Source organism: Gymnodraco acuticeps, unplaced genomic scaffold, assembly GCF_902827175.1.
Source record: "Gymnodraco acuticeps unplaced genomic scaffold, fGymAcu1.1, whole genome shotgun sequence".
NCBI classification, from domain to species: Eukaryota; Metazoa; Chordata; class Actinopteri; order Perciformes; family Bathydraconidae; genus Gymnodraco; species Gymnodraco acuticeps.
The window spans coordinates 2,303,093-2,325,453 of record NW_022992265.1 but is presented as its reverse complement, the minus strand read 5'-3'; the positions used below and the strand labels follow the sequence as shown (position 1 = coordinate 2,325,453).

At 41.0% G+C, this 22,361-nt stretch overlaps 1 protein-coding gene across 4 annotated transcripts in view; it reads right to left on the bottom strand.

Annotated features, from left to right (window-relative positions):
- Window positions 1-22,361, bottom strand: part of frya (furry homolog a (Drosophila)) — a 46,690-nt gene that overhangs the window by 11,187 nt on the left and 13,142 nt on the right. For all 4 annotated transcript variants that reach the window (XM_034207119.1, XM_034207121.1, XM_034207120.1 and 1 more), the window contains exons 3-44: window positions 21,782-21,835; window positions 20,807-20,946; window positions 20,585-20,675; window positions 20,394-20,473; window positions 20,209-20,289; window positions 19,143-19,311; window positions 16,768-16,860; window positions 16,565-16,663; window positions 15,783-15,884; window positions 15,292-15,395; window positions 14,669-14,777; window positions 14,428-14,514; window positions 13,962-14,133; window positions 13,690-13,822; window positions 13,388-13,495; window positions 12,600-12,855; window positions 12,280-12,462; window positions 12,106-12,192; window positions 11,244-11,503; window positions 10,920-11,109; window positions 10,547-10,671; window positions 10,204-10,261; window positions 9,926-10,017; window positions 9,520-9,692; window positions 8,889-9,049; window positions 8,239-8,349; window positions 7,625-7,779; window positions 7,058-7,157; window positions 6,789-6,960; window positions 6,138-6,394; window positions 5,903-6,049; window positions 5,637-5,805; window positions 5,397-5,475; window positions 5,227-5,309; window positions 4,573-4,723; window positions 4,276-4,379; window positions 3,446-3,631; window positions 2,541-2,742; window positions 1,750-1,871; window positions 1,445-1,632; window positions 814-908; window positions 143-723 (exon numbers count right to left, since the gene is read on the bottom strand). In XM_034207119.1, coding sequence (XP_034063010.1) covers window positions 143-723; window positions 814-908; window positions 1,445-1,632; window positions 1,750-1,871; window positions 2,541-2,742; window positions 3,446-3,631; window positions 4,276-4,379; window positions 4,573-4,723; window positions 5,227-5,309; window positions 5,397-5,475; window positions 5,637-5,805; window positions 5,903-6,049; window positions 6,138-6,394; window positions 6,789-6,960; window positions 7,058-7,157; window positions 7,625-7,779; window positions 8,239-8,349; window positions 8,889-9,049; window positions 9,520-9,692; window positions 9,926-10,017; window positions 10,204-10,261; window positions 10,547-10,671; window positions 10,920-11,109; window positions 11,244-11,503; window positions 12,106-12,192; window positions 12,280-12,462; window positions 12,600-12,855; window positions 13,388-13,495; window positions 13,690-13,822; window positions 13,962-14,133; window positions 14,428-14,514; window positions 14,669-14,777; window positions 15,292-15,395; window positions 15,783-15,884; window positions 16,565-16,663; window positions 16,768-16,860; window positions 19,143-19,311; window positions 20,209-20,289; window positions 20,394-20,473; window positions 20,585-20,675; window positions 20,807-20,946; window positions 21,782-21,835 — 6,109 coding nt within the window. The remainder of the gene's footprint in view (window positions 1-142; window positions 724-813; window positions 909-1,444; window positions 1,633-1,749; window positions 1,872-2,540; window positions 2,743-3,445; window positions 3,632-4,275; window positions 4,380-4,572; window positions 4,724-5,226; window positions 5,310-5,396; window positions 5,476-5,636; window positions 5,806-5,902; window positions 6,050-6,137; window positions 6,395-6,788; window positions 6,961-7,057; window positions 7,158-7,624; window positions 7,780-8,238; window positions 8,350-8,888; window positions 9,050-9,519; window positions 9,693-9,925; window positions 10,018-10,203; window positions 10,262-10,546; window positions 10,672-10,919; window positions 11,110-11,243; window positions 11,504-12,105; window positions 12,193-12,279; window positions 12,463-12,599; window positions 12,856-13,387; window positions 13,496-13,689; window positions 13,823-13,961; window positions 14,134-14,427; window positions 14,515-14,668; window positions 14,778-15,291; window positions 15,396-15,782; window positions 15,885-16,564; window positions 16,664-16,767; window positions 16,861-19,142; window positions 19,312-20,208; window positions 20,290-20,393; window positions 20,474-20,584; window positions 20,676-20,806; window positions 20,947-21,781; window positions 21,836-22,361) is intronic.

Genomic DNA, 22,361 nt, shown 5'->3' with positions numbered 1-22,361 from the left:
TTTATTTTATTTTATTTTGAGATTGTGGGGTGGGAGCGATATACAGCAGCCATTATAAAGCTGCTTTTTCTTACTTCTCTGAGAATCAACAGTCATATTATCTGTCTTTAAAACCCTGTATCAATGTACTCCTATCGTGTACCTATGGCCTGTGACGTGTCCACGACAGGCACTCGTGACACAGGAGTGAGTTGGCAGAATAGCTGAAGCGTGAGCTCAGTGGTGGAGACTGAGGTGAAGCCCTTCAGCAGCAGCTGCTGGAGCCCAGTGAAGCTGCTCCACTGAAGCTGGCTCTGCACTTTCTCCAGCTTCTCCCTGTTCTCCTGTTTGTCCAGCGACATGTGGCCCAGCAGCTTATTCAACAGTCTCAAAGACATCTGATACTCAAACTCAAAGTCTGACTCCATCAGCGACACTGCCACCCAGAAGATGGTGGCCAGCAGGTTGCTGGGGTGGTTGATGTTGGTTGGATCGTTGATGTTGTCTTTGGATGAGGACGGGCTGTGCATCTTGGCCAACAAAACCTGCTGTTCACAGGCTTGGATGCGGTCCAGCGTAGCGCTGCGAGGTGGATCAGAACACCTGTCCGCTTCTCCAAACTTCTTAGGGACAGAAGAGCTCCTCTGATGTCGGCTTCTCTCTTCTCTCCTCAGATTGAGCTGCCCGGTGCTCTTCCTGTTTGACAGCAGCTTGAGACTGGTGAGGAAATCTGGAGACGAGGCTCTGGAATTAAAAAGACAAAACAGTACATTACAGAGACGGCTTCTTTTAACATAAACCTTATTTCAACATAAATGTGAAGTAGCCACAAACCTTGTCAAGATAGCCATGAGATCGTTGTTCTTGAGACATTCAGCCAAGTTATCCACTACAGATTCCAGTGTAAGTAATACCTCCATCACATAGCCCTGAAACAGACGAAAAGAGAAATTACGTCCTGTGGAGGATTTCTTGTATCATTTATTTATAACAAAACAATTCATTTCTGACAAAAATAAACAAAAAACTCATTGATTTGGTTAATATTATATGGATAGATAGACCAAGGATCGGCTGATTAGACTTTATGATAATCTTGGATTTCAACCATTGGACGATTATTAGTTTTAATGCTGCGTTTATGTGCTCAAAAGAGGTTCAAATATCTGAGATATCAAACTTTGAGTGCTAAATAACACTGAATTTATTTGCTACATCTGCGGAAAAACTAAGTATGATACAGTATAAGTTACTAAGGCAGTCTATTTTTATTTTTGAATAATTCCTTAATTTCTTCTTTAGCAACAACTCCTAGTATAAACCATTTTGGTTATGGTCATCTGACAGTGAAATGAAGATGCAAAAAGACATTCCTACATTGATAACCCATACACACTTGAACCAATCAATATCTTATGCTCTGTTATCTACATTCACATGCAACATGTCAACACACAGCACTAACCTGCACTTCTTCTGCATGTTCGCCTACTACTTCCACCAGCCGTGAGAGCAGGTCGGAGACAGCGTGGGCAGAGATGGGCTGCCGGAGGGCCCGAAACACCTGGAAGGAGCGTCCGGCATAGTGACGGGATGAGCTACACAAGGCCGTCTGCAGAGCCACGTCACTGAGCTGCTGCTCCAGGTGGAAATCTAACAGGAACACACACAACAATGTGCTTATGAAAATGAATTGTGATTTAGCTGTAAAGACAGAGTTCTGTATTTGAATACATAAATAATACTGTATAGATGATATTGAAAAGTTACCTGACTTGGACTCTTTGAACACAGATACTACATGTCGCAAAAAGTTTGTCAGCTGACCCGTGCTTTTGGAAATTTGGTTCTTTGCTGAAATGTCTTCATGGCACCACAGTGATCCATATGCTCTATAAAACAACAGTTTAAAGGTTACTTACAACACAGAGTATATTGTCTTTGTGTACATCTGCTATTGGAGGACATGGGACAACAAGCTGAATATTCGAAATAACCTGCATTCCAAGTACTGTTTTTGCGGAAAGGATTTTCCATAATTATGCTCTCGCAAAAATGCATGCGTTTGGAGCAAAGCAGTACTTAGCATACTATCTTTTGTTTTCTTGCATTATTTGTGAAGCATGTAGGCATGAAAGAAAAACAGGTATCCTTACTAATTAAAGTTGATTAATTGATCAACAATTGGTAATTTTTGGGGCGGAATATTGTCTGTACTTGAACTAGCAAAAGCTATTCTAATGAACTAATATTCGAAATGTAAATTTATTCTTTTAAATTCCCGGTTAAATAACTTCATTAAAATATAAAATCTATTCTACTCATTTAGTAGATGTTGCAAAATGCATATCGCACCACTAGGGGGCAATCTACACCCAGAAATATAGAAAAGCACATCAGTGGAGGATATCTTTGTTGTACGTGTTGCATTTATTCTGTAAAATACTTCCAGGCTTTTTTTTCAACCTGTAAGTATAACTCTATTGTTAGAGTTGTACTTCTGTAATTGATGGAAGCTGGAAATGATTAACTAACGGGAGCATACTATATCAAATCAATACCTTGTGGTTAAAAACTCAATGAGCTTGTTAGTCTTCTCATCCATTGTATTGGGAGCCACCACCTCTTCCACCTCATGTGAGATCTCCGGCAGGTTGTTGCTGCTGCCGCCAAGACTCAGACTGGACGATGTGGAAGAAGAACTCAGACCAGAGTCTGGCACCGGAGACGCTTGACACTCCCGCAAAAAGTCAACACATCCTCCTGAAGACAACAGGAGAGCAGGTGTATGATCAGAAACAGGTTCCAGTGGTTCATCTGGATGTTACATTTCATTTCCCGTAACAAGAGAACCTATAGGTGTAATACACCGTGTGTATTAAAACGTTTGGAATTTTTATCCAAACTGCCTTTCTACTGACGGAGGTGTCAAGTTTAACTACTTAGTTTTAAAGTAAAGATTGGAGGGAACATGTTATGGGGGTTGTTTTCTTTTGATTTACATGGTAGTGTTATCATTGTGTGGTATGTTTGGGAGAAAAACAACACAATTCTTGGCATACAAGTTGTATTGAAATGGTCAAATGGACAGAGCATGTCTAGACGTTTGTAAAACAAATAATCAGCAGGGGAAAGAGGGGGGGGGGGACCAGCATATCTGAGCCCCAGCAGATGGGTAAGAGGATAAAAATAGAATCATGGAATGCTTTAATCAAGACCTTTGATATCCTCTGTGCTCGATATTGCTTTTGGCACAGGGTCAAAATATTTTCTCCCCTGATAAGAAACGTATTCATCCTCTGAAAGGAATGTGAGCCATTCTCTCTTGTTGTGGAAGTTTATCAGAACAATGGGTAAAGCCAAGCTGCTCAGTCAACAGGTCTACTTGAACATTTCGGTAAAGATGATTGTATTTGTACACATCAAATCAAACAAGTGAGTAGGATTAAAAGACATTATTATTTACCTGAATGTGAGTACTCCGGCTGAAGGCTGGGTTTGCAGGTGAGGGTCTTGGTGCCGTTGATCTCACGTGTCTGGAGTAGGACTGAGGCGATGGCCTGGAAGTTGCTGTTACAGGACAACGTGATGAGCAGGTGCAGGAGGAGACGCTTGCTGTGCTCGAACACCTCTGGACGATAGTGATCCATACCTGAGGAGAGAAACAGAACAATCAGCCTGTTTCAGCGCACTGTGGACTCAAAGACTAGTTTGTTATAGCCATGACAAGAGTTTATTTTATAGTATGCTTCTCCTCGCTTCACAACCTTGATCTCAAAATCTATTATTGTATCTGTCTGTTTAATACTACATTCCCACACACTTCATACTTACAATTCAAAAAGGAAGTATCTTATTGTACTTAAAATACCTAACAAATTATTTTATCCAAATCTGGAATCCACCATAGTCCTTAAATGCAGTAATCTGGAAGAATTGTACTGTAGGCTATTACAAAAGTTATAGTACTGTTGTTGTCATCATTATAACAATTAATATGTTTTTTTGAATTGTTTAATTTATTCGAACAATTAAAATGTGTATTCATTTATCTCAACACATTTAATTGATAATTGTTTTGCCAATGTAATTTGACATATTTGTTCTTTATATAAAGAGGCATGGCAATACCATGTGTTGCTCTCATTACAAATAATTATTCAGAACAAAAACATTTGAAATTGTGACATTTGTACTGTATTACATTAAATATTTAGAATGTTGAGTATCCTGTCATAACTTGGATAGGATTTTAACAGAAATGACTGTAATAATTATATTATAATTTGAACTCACCCAAAAACAAGGCATGTAGCAGCAAAGGCAGGTGCATGGCCCAGTCCTCCCTCACACTGTGGTCCACCACCATCTCTGTCATGAAGATGACTGCTATATTACACCTAAAACAAACAAAGCACATGTCAACTGTAAAAAAAACCTCAATCAAATGAAACACAAAAATACAACAACAAAATTGTGGTGAAGATTGAAGATCTCATTACCCCTGACTATTCTTTAGCAGTAACTAGCAGCCGTTCTGTCTTGGCTTTTTAAAATGAGCACACTTTGCAATAATGTATGCAGCAGTCTTACCTGTGCAGTGGTCCTCTGGGAGTGATGGTCTCTGGCAAAAAGTCCACCAGTGGAGCCCAACATCCTCCATTCAGAGGCATGGGCAGAGGATTGGGCTGATTGGTCTCAATGACAACCATCAGCCAATCAGAATATGGTGAAAGAGGTTCACCTAAAAAAGTGACAGAAAATGATATTGCTGACATTTGTCTCGCACACATATGGAACATTTCAAACATTTAGTGTCTATGGATTGGCCAAAGCTGGACATGGGGAAACAGTGAAGATGCAATTAAATGATCTACAACAACAACAACAACAACATCAGAGGAGAGAACTTAAAGCTAATTGTGAAAAGGGGGTGTTGCTTTTATTGTGGAATTAGTCCTCCTCACATAAGTCTGCAGGACTAATGCAGATCAAGAGAGTATAACAAAGCTGTTTTTGGGTCACTTGCAGCAGTGCCGAGGCCCTGGGCTTGACTGCTTTTATTTCAGTGCCAGTTCTCACAGAAGCCTTTTAAGAACCTCAGGGCACTTTGCACTGCTCATGCATTATCAATCAGCCCATGCCGGCCACCATTTTACCCTCAAGACCATCCTGTGTACTTCACATTCACAAGACCATGACCACCACATTTGCTTCAAAGGTTGTCTGGTACAGAAATACACTCACTCTTATCTTCATCGTAAGATCCTCCTGAACTGTTGCTGTAGCGTGATTCCAGGCGGTTGTGGGCTTTCTTTATGTGGCTGAGCCTGAGGACAGAAAATAAAATTAATCATGATGGGTCTTGCTGGGACTATAATTAATGCAATGATAAACTTCTAGAACATGTTGAGTACCTCTCCTCATTCTTGGTATCGTCTGTGTCAAGGAAGCTTTCATGGCCAGGAACAACAGTATTGCTACTCGATGTGGTGCCTAGAAAAAAGAAATCGTATATTTCACAGTACGTTCAAGGAAAGTCAGTTGACCATGATATTTAACACCAGCTCCGCTTCATATCCACCACTGGGATCTGTACAGAGCAACACCATTTTATGTGGTTCATTCGATCTGTTCAGGTTTTTTTTCAGATGTACCTGAGGCTGCTGTTGAGGCCTTGCTTGTTGCGGTGAATCGATAGAAAGGAGGGCTATCACAGTGCTGCACCACAGGGTTGACTGGATCCGTTTGTTGTAACTCAAAGATCAACTCCTCCATGGTTTGCATGGTGTTGTTCCGGCACAGATAGATCACCACCTTCTTGATCTGAACAAATATTACAGAATATCCGTAAGAAAACAGAAAGGACTAAAAAAGAAGAAGCTACGATATTTTCTAGTTGTGCCCAAATGATATATCTTACATATGGCAGGAGGGTGGTGTCACTGCTGACACCACATAAGCTGATGAGAAACTGCAGTGCGGTCCTCAGATTGTTGCTCCACTTCTCATTGCTGATTAAAGCATTCCAGGCGTTTTCCATCTCTTGTCCAGGTAGGTCATCTCCATACTAAGAGGGGTACAAAAAACAACATAGCATCAGCATTTATTGACTACCTATGACCCCTTTTCCTTCCATTTCCAAAACATTACTTTACCTTGGCGGTCATGAACATTAGGTTATTGAGAACCATAGATGAGGCCTGTAAGGAGCCCCAGCCATTGCCCTTCAGCTGGTGGGAGGAACCTGTGCTTGATGTCCGGATAGAAGCCTCATAATCTGAGGTGCAGGGTGTGAAGGACGGGAGCAGCAAGCCACTATCCACCAACTCGATGTTACCGAGCCAGGGCAGGAGGTATGTCAGCATGATCTGCCTCCCATTGGGATGAGTGGTGGGGAACCTCTGGCTAACCTCTGTAACAAGCAGGGGAAATGCAATACCATCAGAATAACATCGGCAGCGACTGCCAGCACACTCTACATTGAAATCAAACACATACTGTATACTTAGTTTAACCATAATTGTCAGTTTAATTATATTCCGCGTTTGAATTCAACCTGAACATAGGAGTCCCTTAATCTATCTAAGCTCTCAGTGTTTCTGTGGTCAGTGGGAGTGTCCATAGATAAAAATTGTGTGTGGGTCTTGGAGGAAGAAGAGTTCTCTGAAAGATGAGCAACCAGCATTTAGTGGGAAGCCATAAGAAAATGACAAGCCTGTGTGAGAATTACAGCAGGCAGAAATACCATAGCTAACCCTACTGTGGCCACACACACAGCACATATACAGTATCACACAAACAACTACCTGAGAATAGAGGAAGTGTGAGTTCTGGGTACATCCTGGCCAGCTGGCTGGAGAGCTGTGGCAGGGAGACACTGTACAGAGGTGGCAGAGGGCCGTGGGTGCCGTAGAGGAAGCTGCTTGGCTTCTGCTCCGTAATCTTCTTAGAATACACAAACAATTTAGCTTCAAGAATCTGTTGGAAGAAAGAGGACAGGTGAGTCATTCATCCATATGACCCAAAAAGACACACAATAACAGGAAAGGTTTCTGTGTTTATTTGTGCATCTCACCTGCATTAGCTGCATTGAAATCTCATAGATTTCTCTGTTGGTGTCTGATGCCTTGAAAAGGACCAGATTCAGCAGTGTCACTATATCACTTGGGTAGTTTCTGCAAGTTGGGAAAGAGAGAGAAAAAAGTTCTCAATGTTCAATGTAATGTGTGTTTCACATATAAAGCAAGGGGAAGGTCAACGTCAGACGAATAGTGAGCTCTTTAAGAGGATAAGCTGGGGTGATGTTTTGAGGCTTAAGCTTATTTGCCATTGGTTTCATCACAGCCAGAAGGCAGTTTTAACAGCAAGGACGTTACGTTGAAATGAGCTAACTTCCCTTTTCATTGGGAAGTGTGGTTTAATCCCCTCCTTAGCTGATGCTAATGTGAACAACCCTTCTCGCCTGCACTTTCACAGCAACTAGGGGAAGGAGATAGGTATGGCAGGTAAACAGTTCACATCCTCCCTGATATGGCTTACTGATCAGGCCTGATGTACATTGCTATCATTGATGAAAACTGTGTTTGTGCACAGGCAGCTGACATTCACCCCCTGATGAAAACATGATTGTGGCATTTCGTACCTGCTGCCACACACTGTAGCGATGGCTTTGAAGCAGCCTGAGGCTAGCTGGTAGGAGCCGGTGTAGCAGCGATCCACAGCCCAGTTAAATAGGTTGACCTGGTCGGCATTGAGCTCCAGAAGCAAGATGACAACTTCACAGCCAAGCTGGTGGACCTGAGACCAAAATAGATATCAACATCGTGTCATGAATTTCTCAATTGGTTATGTATGTGTATTTTTTCAAAGATCTGGGTGAATCCTTGTGAAATGAATAAGCTTTGCTTTCATCATACGAACAAGACGATAAATCAAATGTTCTTCTTAGTCTGCCAAGTGACTGCTATTTTTCAAGCCTGCTATTGATAACAAGAACTCAAAGTCAATTTTGAAAAGGAAGAATGTGTGAAATAAACACTGGATTGCTGGATCACAGTAGACTGAAATAACTTAAGACTAATTGACTTTGATACCAAACTTGCCAACACTTCTCCATAATAATGGGGAGCATTTGGCAATTGTTATTGTTTGTATACAGGAGTTTTCATAAAGCAGGCCTCAGCAAGCTATCAGATGAGCTTTCTATGTCAGCGCTTTGTTTAAATGCATCTTAGTGGTAAAGTATTGGCCACATACCCGCTGATCCTGGCAGGCGAGTATATTATCCAGCCACTTATAGAGGTATCCATCTGGAGAGAGTCCCACGTTATCAAAAACAGGCCCGCAGCACAGCACAGCAGACATAGCCTGGAAGAACAAACAGTGAACAGTTGTAATAGGAAACACTGCACATAGCTCAGAAAGGCAATAGGAAATGCGTGGTGTTATCATGTGGAATTAAATGACTCATGTTTATTGACCAACAAAATCTGTTGTTTTTTTACGTCTAGAGATAAAAGTGGGTCGTGATGTAATAATCGAAATGATGAAGCCAAAACATTTGCGCACACTTTAGTTTAGAGAGTTTACTGTATTTCAGTATTCAGTATTTGTTTGTCTTGTGGTTGGAAAACAATCCATACCAAACAGTAGAAATAACTTAAAGACATAATCTGATGATGATGCAGAATCACTGTAATGCAGAGGCTTGCTTCACAACATATATTAGATCATTATCCAAAATGGATTTATTCTATAATAGGTAATTTGCACCTTTTCTTAAATCTTTTGTGATCAAAACAGATCAGTCCATTACCAAGATACATGTTTCTTCTTCCTATTAAGCCTTAGGGTAATAGATGAGTAAGAGTTTGTGAAAGACAACTGAATCCATATTGAGGGTTTACCTTTAGGGCACAATATTGATATCTTGTGATCTGGTGATTCCTGTCACTGTAGCGGTCCAGAGGGGTGAACATGATGCTGAAAGGTCCGGCCCACTGACTGAAGAGGATGAAGAGGTGATGCCTCAGACTCTGCTGCGGAAACAGGAAGCGTCTGTGGTGCACTGGGGAGGGAGACAAGAAGGCCTGTCATACGTCTACTTATTGAGAGTCAACTAAAAGTATTTTAAACTCTTAACTACTTAAAGTGAATTTTCCGCTATGAATAAGGGGGTGGAGGTCCCTTGACAGATCATTAGCCATTCAGTTGGGACTTGTCAATGCTTGGCAACCGATGAGTCATCAACTGTCTTTGCCTGCTCGGTCCTTAAGCTGAACTATTTTAGTTTCTACTCCCCTTGGGCTACTTCTAAATATAGATCAATATCAGGAGTCTTGTGCTCCATGTGCTATGCTAACCCCAGCCGAATGGAAGCCTTTGATCAAATTACAATTCAGAAACTAATATGAAGGAGAGATGGATTTTTATCAGGCATCCATATAAAGAAATTAATGTAGTCATTTATCAATCTGAGCTGCAGAGCATTGTCTGGCCTGATGAGAAACGCCCTTAGGCTCAATGTGTTCTGCGTACCTGGAACACATTGGATGAGGTTGGCCACCATGGCGCTGAAGTGAGCTCGAATGTCTTTCAGGATCTCTGCATCTTTGTCATTCTCAGCTTCCAGGAGCATCCGGGTTAGATCCACGTACTCCAGGAACAGAGCGCCCAGGGCAAGGGTGTCACGTTCCAGAGCTCCGTTTGTACTGAAGACAAACAGGGAGATGCCCAACATAAAACTATTAGAAACCAAACACTACCCAACAGCTTTATGTTATACAACCAACACACTTTAATACAGCAGGTCATTAAGAGGAGATATGAAGCACAAATGTTGATGATCCAGTTTTGTTATTCTACTTCCTCTCCGCCTTTGTGTACAGTGAGTGTCATACAGTGCAGTTTGGGGCTGTAATGTGTCAACTACTGCCTCACTAACCTGTCACTGATGACACCTGCATCTGCCAGCAGCTCAAAGATCCGCAGCAGCTGCAGCCTCAGCACGTCTCGTCGTTCACGCCGCTTCTTGTTCTGGAAAAGTATCATTTAGAAAAATCCTTCATTACTAAAGTGTTGGTAATTATATCACAATTCAAATTAGTGGTTGAGATGAGTGAGCTATTTGATAAAATCACAGCCCACTATCTAGTTATTTGACCAATTAAAAACAACAGTATACATTTTGGTCATACTGTGCTATAAATACAATGAACCAACCTCAGGTCTTCTTTCTAACGCTTCTTTCATTAGGGGATGTAACTCTTCCACAAGTTCCCTGTGTGCAGGCAGAAAAACATAAATAATCATCTTTAAGTAAAATGTATATGCTTTATAATAATACATTTTTATTATCAAACCCCTTTTTTTTTATCAAACTCTTACAGTGAAAAGACTGGCAATACATTCTCAAATACAGGTCAACAAAAAGACACTATCGCAGCTTAAATATTATCAGGGTTTGCCGCAGTAGATTTTGAAAGCAACAAATCGAAAATAAATGTGAAATTTGGTTAGTAATGCAAATATACTTTAGATGAAATCACATAATGTTCTGAAATACCTGAATACAAGGGAATTGGTACGACCGAAGCCCAAAACTAATGACTCTGTCAACTCAATGCTCTCTGTCCTCATCAGTGGAACCAGCTGCTTCAGAAGCCAGGCCACAGATGGGCTCCCGATAACCTGAAACATCAAACATTTATGGTTCAGTCACACAAATAAATGTCTAAACTGCACGAATTACACTGAGAGCCATTGAGCTAAGTGTCTGTGCAGTTAAAAACATATCAGCTGTGCTATTCAAGAGAGACAGCTACTGTGTAATTTGATGCCTCGCGCTTATATGTCAACAAGCTCCGTATGAGCACCTGATCCTGGAGAGACAAAGCACTGAGGGAGCGGAAGAGGCCAGAGGAGAGGGAGGCAGCTACCTTGTTATCGTAGCTGACACCACTGTCAGGCGTGGTGGTTGAGATCTCAGGTGTCGATGCTCTCAGATGGCCCGGGCTCATGATACTGGGCTTGGCAACCCCAAAGCAAAGGATCAGGTAGTTTCTCCACAGGGTTACATAATTGTCCCCACTGCCAGACGTGTTGGTCTTCTTTGCATACACTGGATTACTGAAACACAGAAACATTTTTTTTATTTGTAGCCGAGTTGATGTGTGGGTTAAATCAGGGTGATATACTAACAACAGAAACACAAAGTAGGGATGTATAGATAATAGAAAATAGAAGTGTTGGAGGACACTTACTTTGGGTCCACTAGGGGCATGAGCATCTGCATTCGAGTGAAGGCGTAGGGCCAGGCGTAGCTGAGTGCTGTGGGGCAGTGTTTGGGCAAGTTGTCCTGTCGGAGGAGGCTGTACACACAGAGCACCCAGGGGTCCTTCACAGACTGGGCAAAGATCCACACGTGTGAGGGGCTCCTAATGTCATAATGACTGTTTACAAGCAGCGCGTTCCACTCCACAAGCCACTGAAGGTCCACGGGGTGGCCAGCTGGCAGGGCGGCCTGCAAAGAAAGAGGCACAGCAGGGTCAAAGGTCAGGATATCATAATAGCAACATTTTAATAATCTACACATCCTTATGTCTAGGAATAATTGATTCAATGTGAATAGGCAGGGATTAAAGGAAATAAATCATCAGATAATCACACAGTATAAAAATAACAATTTGATTTCCCATATAAGGGCATTTCCTGTATTATCTGTTTCTCGAAAAATCTGGATTCTTAGCATCATGTTGACAGCTTTATGATTATATAAGGTAGAGTCCAAAGGTCAACAGCTGCTCAGTTCGAGCTGTTCATTCAGTTTTGACATGCCAGCTTACCAAACCAAGCTTTTGTCTTACAGTCAATGTAACAAGCATTTGCTGTTTATATGAGCCAGATTCCACATGTGCCCAGATATTTTAATGACACTTGATCTTTTCATGAACGTAGCTTGAATTTCTGGAGTTGAAGCAATTAATGAACATCTCACATTTCTATCTGGAAGTCACCTGATATAAATACAGTGTGAATAGAATCCCAGCAAAAAAAACACAAATAAACTGTCGACACATCTTGATTTAGACGCGTAGGTTTAGTTACAAGCTATCAACAACTTACTGTGTCTGAGACTGAAACGTTGACAAAACTTTCCAGGATTACCGGGCTGAGCTGGTCCATGATGTCTATCATTGGTTTATCATCATCCTGCAGTTAACAAAACATCACAGACTGTAAACACAAAAATGTATGTATTTTGTCTTGTGAGTCTTTTCAACTTTAGTCTCATTTTACCTCAGACTGTCCAATGGTCATAAAGAGACTTCGTATCTCTTTCAGTATAGCAATGGCGAGTTTTCGGGTGCTCAGCTGACAGGAGCAGAGCAGTACGAGCGCCAGTCCCTCCATCGCATGCAGCACAGTGGAGTGAGGACCTCGCTCTGCAGGTGTCTTGAGACTTGAGCCTGCCTGCAATAGCTATGACAGAAATATAAAAAATAACAACAACTGATTTCACAGAACAGAAGAAAACCTTTAAAAATTTCCTATTGTGATACATTTTTCCAACCGCTAATAGGCACAAAGGTATGTCATAATTGTCACAAAGCTCGTACCTCAGCTGTGTGTATTTTTGCGTTGTCACAGCTCTTCCCCGGGGCGGCCAGCGTTAGTTTCCACTGTGTGAGCAGTTGCAGCAGGAGTTTGAGGGATGTATCCAACAGTCCCTGGTGAGTGTCCTGGACCTCACGTAACAGGAAGTTAGTGAATCCAAACAGAACGTCGTCACGCCAGTCAGGAAAATCTACCAGCAGACTTTGCAAGGAGTTCTGGGCAATAAGTCGCAGCTCGTCATCCATGTGGATTGTCAATCTGATGACAAAGACAAGAAAAAACTAAATCAAACTTTCTTATACGATTAAACTTAAATTCATGTTTTAATACCAATAAGTAGGTTTCATTTCACTCCCAAGATTACCCGGCAGGCAACATTTGATCAATGCACTATTAAGTTTGCCTGATGCATATAGTAGGTTTGTTACTAGTTGCCAAATATCTGAAATGACAGAACAGTGCTGATCTGAATGGTGTTTGTCAAATTCTTCCATTCTTCCAACAATAAAAAACAGTCATGATAGTTTTAGAATCATACAGTAAACATTGTGTGCCACAGTAAAAAGTACTATAGCTTTAGAAAATATGATTACAGTTGGCTGCAACAATAAAACATCAAAGTTGAAAAGAAAAACTGGGACAGCAGGTAATTCACGAACCTACTCTGTTGAGCTTGTTTCTCCAAAACGCACACATTAACAACACTTGATCTGATCTCCATGTAATTACGTGCCACCAGTGCTTTGTCTACTTTATAAACGGGTTTCTTCCAAAGAGAGGAGCAACTCACCGAGAGAGCAGGTCTATGAGCTCGGGCTTGGACATCCCATCAGGCAGGATGCGTGGAATGGCAGCGACACATGTCCTGAACAAGTCAATCTTGGGCTTCCTTTCACCTCTGAAAACATCAAATTTGAAGTTTGAAAAGTTGATTGCAATGTGTTCAACTCTCATGTGATCAAGCATTGGGACAAATAACCCTACAGGGTTAATTATTTTAAGGATGGGACTGGAAAAACATTTCACACTCTGGAGTTCTGCCAACTTTAAATATGTTGGCAGCTCTGATGACTGAATGACGTTAGTACTCACGTGATCATATCCTCAGGCTCCTTGTTCAACATCTGAGCATTAGTCATCATCATGCAGCGTCCCACTTCCTTGTCCAAGTGTCTCAGGATGTTGTCAATAGCCTTCCGCACGTTAAAATAATACTGTGACATCCCTGGAGAAGGAAAAATGGTTGATATCAATGTAACATATCTGCACCATTTCAATTCCACATTCGATGATAAAGCTATCCCTGCTATTTGAATCCAAGCATTTCATTTTAGACATTCCTCACCATGGTCTGTCTCACTCACCAATGACTTTGGCCTCTTCATCTGTCAGCGTTTTGCTCAAGTATGTCTTCTTCACTCGGAGTGTATTTCCAGAGGGTAAAGTGCAACCAGTGTTAGGCATGGGAGGCTCGCCGTCCTTCTGCTGCAGTTTGTCGGCTACGACCAGGAATGCTCTCAGTCCAATATTCATTCTCTGCACAGAAAAAAGTTACTTTAAGTTGAGCTGAGTTACAATTAATGGTAAAGCTGTGACATTTATTTTGAGATCGATAATATAATTATTAGTCCATGTTTGACTTTATGTGACAAAATTAGATTTGCTGAGTAAGATGTCATTCTAACCATAACAACACTTTTTGAACCATTTCAATTAATTAATTTTGGTAGACACTATATGATAAAGAAGCAGTCAGGAATACATTTTTAAGCAGCGCTAATTTACATTAGTATCCAAACACATCATATCAAGTGAATGTTGAATGCTTACCTCTGGATTAAGACTAAAGGCTTTTGCAGGTTTCCCAACACAAAGAAGGTCATAGATAATCTCTTTCATGGCAAAATCAAGTCTTTCCTGAAATAATACAAGAAAAGAAAGTGAGGTTGAGGAATATGGCATGACTGTTAAAAGATACAAATACAACATTGTCTTTTAAGAGTAACTTCAAATGTCTTTTGTGTGACAGTGAAACTTCTCGAGTTAAGTTTGGCACCATCCTTGCATTTACCTGTGCAATAAACTGAATGATTTTGACAAAGATATTGAGAGGCATGTCTCTGGGCACCACACTGCGGGATCCTTTCGGGAAAAGGTTTGTTATAATGGTGTTGAGGCGGCTGTGGACACAGAGAAAATAACTTGTTATGAACACACCTTACATAAACATATGCATCATGTTAATAAAAGGTTGTGTACAATTACATAGACAATTGTTTGTATGCACAGTACTTCATTGCTTGAAAGGAGGTTTATTTTTAGGACAAGTTTATATTTGGCCCAATTAACATGTTTAAAAAGTCTAGCTTGATCTGTTTGAGCTCAGGCTCATAATAAGGTGTGTAAAGACGCTGATAAACTGCGGCCACTGGCACTAACAGCCAGGTGTCGGCCTGACCCAGGCATAACAACAGAGCATTCCTTTTCCTGCAAACTCCAATAAAATCAGGAACAACAATGGAGGGTTTGCTGTAAAACTGTGACTGGAATTTACTTTATTGTTCTTCCAATACACCTGTAAATATTTTGTTAGTAACAACAAATGTTTCAGCCTATGTCATTAATGGGCATCTCACAGGTATTTACTGATCCATAAAAAACACGGTTATAAAAGAAAAACATGTCTTTTCTTACCCCTGTGTTGCAGTGTTGCTCTCACACTTGATTCTGATCATGTAGACCCACAACAGTCGATAAAGGGACTCCAATGCAACACGAGCCATTTTAGGGTCTCTGCTCTGTAATACAAATGTAATAATAAAATGAATTCAATTACAGAACAATCTTTAAGTGTATTGTAGGTTTTGATACAATTACAGAATTACAGGGATTATTATTGTAATCAGATCAGGCTTATACTGTATACTATAATACTATAAAAGCTGGGTAGAATAGTTATATAATTACGGCCTGGATTCATTCAGAGCACTATTTTCATGCCATGCATACAATGAAATACCAAGTAACAAAGTACATGAGCACAATTCGGTTTGACAACTGAAGCAGAGGCAAACATTTTACTTTGAAATGACACAACCTTAATGTATCTGAATAGCACTACTATATATCAAAAGCAAAGACCACTGTAGTCTTAATCAAAGCGGTTGCTTTCAAGGTTACGTTACCTTCAGATTTGAGAGGCAGTTGTTAAGGAAGATATGCCATCTGTTGAGGAAGAACTGCTTCTGGCTGACACACAGCAAGCACGTCACCAACGGGTAAAACGCCTGCAGAGAACAGTTGGCATTTATTTATTATACAAGGCATTGGTAAAATAGCTTCACATTGATTTAGTTTCAAGGATTATAGTTTCTACCTATTGCGATGGTCTGTTAAGGGGATACTTTGAGCAACTTTGCAATATTTTGTAACCATGTCTGCATAAATGCAATTTAAGACATAAGTAAGTTTACTTTTAAAGACATAATGAGGTTTTCTCCTTTGGTTATGCTTTTTGCTGACAACACATCACTTTAAAATGTGTCTTCTTGCCTAATTGCTGCCCCAGGGAAATTCAAACCTTCTGTAAGAGCAAAGTACTGTTCCATAAGGGTTGTTGTCTTTCTATTTCACAGTGAACTGCCGTGGTGAGATGCTTTATTGAAAATACTTTGGAGGGAAGGGATGTTACAGACGCTCATAAGGTATACTCCACTGTGTTCATGCTCTATTTTATGCTTTGTAATGGCAGCCTGTCTTCCCCTTATAAATTATTTCTAGTGTGGGCGATGACGTTCTAAGAGAGCATAACACAACAGTGACCTTGAAATGCTTGAGGATACACAGAGCCCACAGGCATCCAGGCAATGTAAGCATGCAGCACGAGGGCGTCAGAGTGAACATGGGGGTGTACAAAACGTACAGGGCCGACAATCAGTGTCAATTTGTTTTCTGCACATTAACTAACCAGAGAGTGCTTCTTCCTGGAGGACAAGTCCAGGGTTGTGTCGTACAAGCTGTCCACAAAGTTCCTCAGGCAGGGAACGTTCACTTCATTCTTCACGGCCTAGGACCAGATCACATACGGTCACATAACAAGACACAGTCCTCTCAAGAATAGTTCTCTTTTACCATTTGAATTGATGTAAGAAATAAAGGAAAACCACTTACTGCTGCAACAGGAACCAAAATTTCAACAAAGAGACCAGCCAAGGCGTGCTTAATGTCTTTGTCCTTAACTTCCAGGAAATATTGGGCGCACTCCTGTTGAAAAGTTAGTGGTGAATGGTCAAATATACTGTATACACTATTGTTTAGTCAGGAGATAAACTGATTTGATACTGAATGAATGGCCCAAAAATAATTGTATTCATAGCTGCATACCAAAGCTTATACAGGGTATATGCAGGAATCCTGAAGTCACATTTAATACCTTTTAAGACCTTTTTAAAGACCTTTTCCACACATTTTAAGACCTCATCGCCACTTGGAGTTTCAACCGGTTACATTGGCGACACACTTTACCTCACATTGACTATATACCAGTGGCGGCCAGCCCATAGGGGCGCTAGGGGCGCCGCCCCACCTCTTCCCACATACAAAATAAAAAAAAATATTAAAAATAATAATAATATTTTTTAATTTTAATTTTAATTTTTAATAAACAAGGTAAATATTATATAATTGGTATCAGTAAAATGTATAATCTACAATAAAATCTCGTTTAAAATTGTGTTACGACGATGTCTAAAGTTACTGATAAGTCTATGTTTCCTGCCTGGCCTTGCCCATGTGTCATTACCTTTATATATACAGTCTATGGTCATTACCCCTCTCTCGTCTGGGCGGTAAGAAAGGAGCCCTCAACCAGTGCAGCAGCAGCCACTAGCAGCTGACTGTTGCTATCTGTAAACTATGATGCCGAAACATAATTTCAGCCAATCAGCGTCGTCAAATCTGATGATCACCGGGCGCCAATGTCAGCGCCCGGTCCAGTCTGTGAGTAGTTTGGACACTAGTGACTCGTATCCGGTGGGGTGACGCAGTACGGCAGTAGTTGATGAGGATGCTTCATGTGCAGGTGGAGTCCCCGCCCAATTCCGTTCAAGAGCTAATCTCCAATCCTTTCGAAAGGAGAAGTTTGGGAGATAAACTGTTGCTTAAAGACCTTGGACCGGACCAACCCGATTTGTATATATCGCAGCAAGCTCGTGAAAAACACAAAACGTATCAACGAGGCTTCTCACGTAGCTGGTACACCAGAAAGGCATGGCTAGCTGGATGCAAACAGGTAAATGCTATCTTTTGTTTCCCATGCTTGCTCTTCAAACAGCCGGGGACAGATACGATCTGTTCAGAAACTAGACAAAAGTTAAACAAGTACAAACCACAGACTGCCTGTGTCATGGAGAATACAGTCGCTGGTTTATTTATGTCTGTATAGGCCGTTGTTGTGAGTGTGGACGGTCGGAGCATATATAACGTTAGCTTAGCCAAGCTCCATTTAGAAAACACGCATTTTAAAAGGGTTTTTCGCCTAAGCGTTAATTCATGGTTTTTACTAACCGGTATCATCAGTATGTTGTTAATTCGGCATCATTTTGAAACGTGTATTACAATTAAATCACGGTAAAATATGTTCATCTTGTTGTAGTTGTAGCCCCCTTGCCAGCGATTCTCTCTCTAGTTTAGCATACAGTAGGCTACTTAGCCCGACTCGGTCTGGTTGTTCCTAGCCCTAGAACCACGATTTTATGGGGCCAGAAAAACTGTGAATTAGGACCCGCTAGCCGGTACTAGGCCAAGTGGAAACGCAACCAAAAACGGGCCCTGCACGGCTCGGCACGCTTAAAGCGAGCTCCGCGCTGCACTGGAAACGCGCCATTACATCACCAGAAGTCCTAATTTAAGGGGTAATTTCTCCCAAAAAAAAATGTTTTACTCACTATATCAACAGCCCCACCAAAAATATTTTCCACCAGCCGCCACTGCTATATACAGTATTGATTGTCCTTCCTCCTTATCTTCCAACCATTTGGACGCAAACTTGCATTTCCCCATAACGATGTTGTTTAACAACCGGCGTAAACGGACCTCCGTGCGCTATCAAGCAGGGAGCGTGCGATGTCCTGTTCAGATGACGTCAAATCCAACGGGATGCCATAAATAAACTACACAGAATCACACTACACACCTACGCAATGATTACATTCAGGCAGACTGTAGAATACAACCTCTTTGGACAATTTATATACTTATTGAAAACAAGCTACAAAATGTGATACCTTGGAAAATGCCGTTTAATACTTTTTAATAGCCTTAATTTTGGCTAAATTGATTTATCAACTTTTAATACTTTTTAAGACCCCTGCGGACACCCTGTTATAGGAAACATAGACAAGGTCAAAGGGCAGCATTCTTGACAATCCTGAGAATATCCTGTATATTTTTTGACGCAATGGCAATATAAGACTATATATATGTGACGAGTATTACAACAAATCATTTAAATATTATAGAGTAAGGATTATAGAAGTGTTTTGTACCTGCATGAACTGAAAAGAGGCTTCAAAATCCTCGACAGGATACATCTTTATTCGGAAGAACTTGACTCCCATAATGAGGCTTATGGTACTCTGGACTACATACGGACTTTGCTCTTTCTGCCGCAGCTCCTTTAGCTCAGTCATAAACTTCTTCTTCACAGCAGGAAACCTGAGAGAGAGAAAGAAAAACCTAAATGAGATTCTATATAAGGATGTGCCTCAATATCTCAGTCAGACAAATCCAAATTCAGCACTTCCTAAAGAAACTTTTGTCACTTCAGAGACGTGATGCAGAGAGAACATAGACAGTTTTCAGTGAGCATGCATCCAGAAATACCACCCCACGTCTTACCATCAGCATGCAGACTCTGAGTCTGTGCCCCAAGATGAACTCCTCGTCTAGCACCTGATCCCTTGCCCAAATTGAACCAGAGATGGGATTCTTCAGCTGGTCTAAATTTAGAAGGTAATTCATCATGGGAGCTCACTATGAGCATCTCTTAACCTCTTCCTGGTGGTAGTGTACTCAAACCGAATAAATCCTTTTTGGACCTTAATCGTGTGAGGAGGAAATGTTTATCATTTCCACACACACATTGATTGAGAAACCACACGTGAAAGTATGAAAAACAGTTCATGGTATAATTCCTGACCTCTTTCTTGACCTCAGAGGAAAGACAATATTTCTCAGTGAAGTATCTCCTGCAGGCGATTAAGCAGGGCACACTTTATAAAGGAGGTAAGCTCACTAACCATATCTCTATTTAAAGGGTTTGTTCCTTGCTGCAATGACCTGAAAACTTCAAATAAACAGACATCAATTTCCAGTCCTAGTTTGGTGTGAAGGAGACCTGTCTAAAAGTGTTTTGTTTCTACAGTCTGTTCCAGTCTCTTGAGCCGGGAGATGTTTGGCAGAAAGGCATTAGGAATGATAACACAGCATTATGATGTGGCATGAGACCAAAGCCCATCAGAGCAGAGGATGAAGATGTATGTGCCAATGTAGACGGAGGGGAAACTAGAAAAAAATAAATGATATAATCATATTTCTTTCTTTGTTACTTACTTGGACTGGGCTAATACTCCTATGATTTCAGCATAGAGGTCTGCTACAGTGTGCATGTTGCCAGTGTTAGGACCATGATACCTTAGGGAAACAGAACGTAAGACAATTTAACTCCAAAGAACCAGTTTAAGAACTAGCTAAAACTGAAAGAAAGAAGGAACATTGTGAAAATAACAGGAGCTTACCCCTCTTTGTATCTAAAGTGCTTAAAGGCTAAGTTAACGACTTCATTGACCAAACTGTCAAGGGCCGGGTAGAGCGGCATCTAGTTCAGAATAAGGGAACAAAATGTCAGGAGAACGAATGTTCAAGAACAACATATTAACAGTTCTTCCTTAGTGAGTTGTATATTACAAAAATATTAATGAAAAATCACCTGTTTCAGAACTTCGATAAGTACAAGAGAGAAGATGAAGTCGATTGCCAAGTCCCTCCTTTCAAGTAGATAATCTTTCTGCTGCTCATCGCTGTTAGAGAAACAGAACAAGAGATACACGTTTTGTTTAATCATACTGTGCATGTGAGCTTCACCATTGCTTGTGTTACCATTGTTGTGTGACACATTGTTGCACGCAGTGAATAATTGAATGATTCTCACTTTTTGGACTTGGTGTTGGATCTTGGACGGTACTCATGTAACTCCTCATCTAGTCCATTTTGTCTTTTGTACCAGTCAAACAGCGTGCGCAGGATGGAGGGAAGACAGTACTCAGCCAAAGAGCTCATGGTGCTTATCAGCTGGAAGAAGAAGACGTACAAATGACTGTTTGTGTTTGGCAGTTAACATACCAAAGCAAGGGATGGCTATCAGTGTTTCCTTTGTTTATTTGTACGGCAATTTAAACCCAAATTCAAACAGCACGACAGAATGAGGTTGATATCATTATATTTACTGCATTTGAACAATAATCGGAGGGAGGGAGCTTTTAAGTAATAACCAAAGCTTCATTAATGGAGAGAGATGGGATTGAAGGGTGAGCTGGTCCCTTTTTAGACTAAGCAGAGAGACAAGGTGCCCATGGGCAGCCTCCCTTACTAATGGGGGGGAGGGAAAGGAAGGAACGGGTGGGATGGGCAGGGCACACAGGAAGGGAGGAGAGTTTAGTTGGGCTTGGGAACACAGCGAGCCCTTCATTCAGCACGAGGCCGGAGAAGAATCCTGGCTCTGTGTGGCTGCTGAAAGGCTTCACGCAGCAGCACAAACACACCCCTGTGGCTGTGAAAGGGCCCTCTCTGAAGGACACACCTTGCAAAGAGCCAGTGCCAGCTCCGAGGTAAACACTCCTGCCCTTCACTGGCTCTGAAAGACCTTTAGGGATGTGAGCAGGGCTTTGATGGTTCAGAGCATCATACTGTAGTAGAGCAGTATTTACAACTCACTTCTATAGGTGTTTATAGGGAAAGGCCAAATAGTTTCATGTTCAGATACAAAATACAACCACAAAATCATATTTTAATGTTATAGGGGTGAGATGAATACAGTTCAGCAAAAGGTGATGCTGTTCATCAGCTATGTAGGTCACTCTCATATACATTTTTATCTTGACTCCCCTGTTACTTTAATAGCACTTACTTGGTCAAACTGAGGATCTTCTCCCCGTTGCAGCGACTTTGTTAAAGGCTTTTCCTGAAAACACAGAAAAAAAGTAATTTTAAAAACTGTAGGTTTTTTTATTTGTACAAAGTCAAACTGGTGTTTTCTGAAGTTTGGTCTAAAGCTCTATCCACACTGTCCAAAGAGTCTGTGATGTATTTTTGAACTCATTATAGAGCAGCTAATGAGAGAGCCATCAATCTGTCTGATGCCAGGCATGAGCAGGCAGGGCCAGATATTAGAAATGGGACGCTCATGACAGCTCCCATTATTACAGTCTTCTATCATCTGAGATAAAGGCCTTCATGAAGGATTTGGGTTAAGCAGTCTTCTCCTGCTGTACCGACAGTCCTGACTTCTGTATATCATATCTTTTTGTAAATGAAAACTGGATGAGATTTAAAAAGAATGCACTGTCTGATACATGCTGCTTTCTTAGTTTAGAAGAAAAGGATACAAACACAACATACAGTATCTTAAACAAGACAACAACATTGTTAAACAAACAGTAATTTATCCATTTCCTAAGCGTCTTAGATTTGTTGTTCTTAAGAAATGT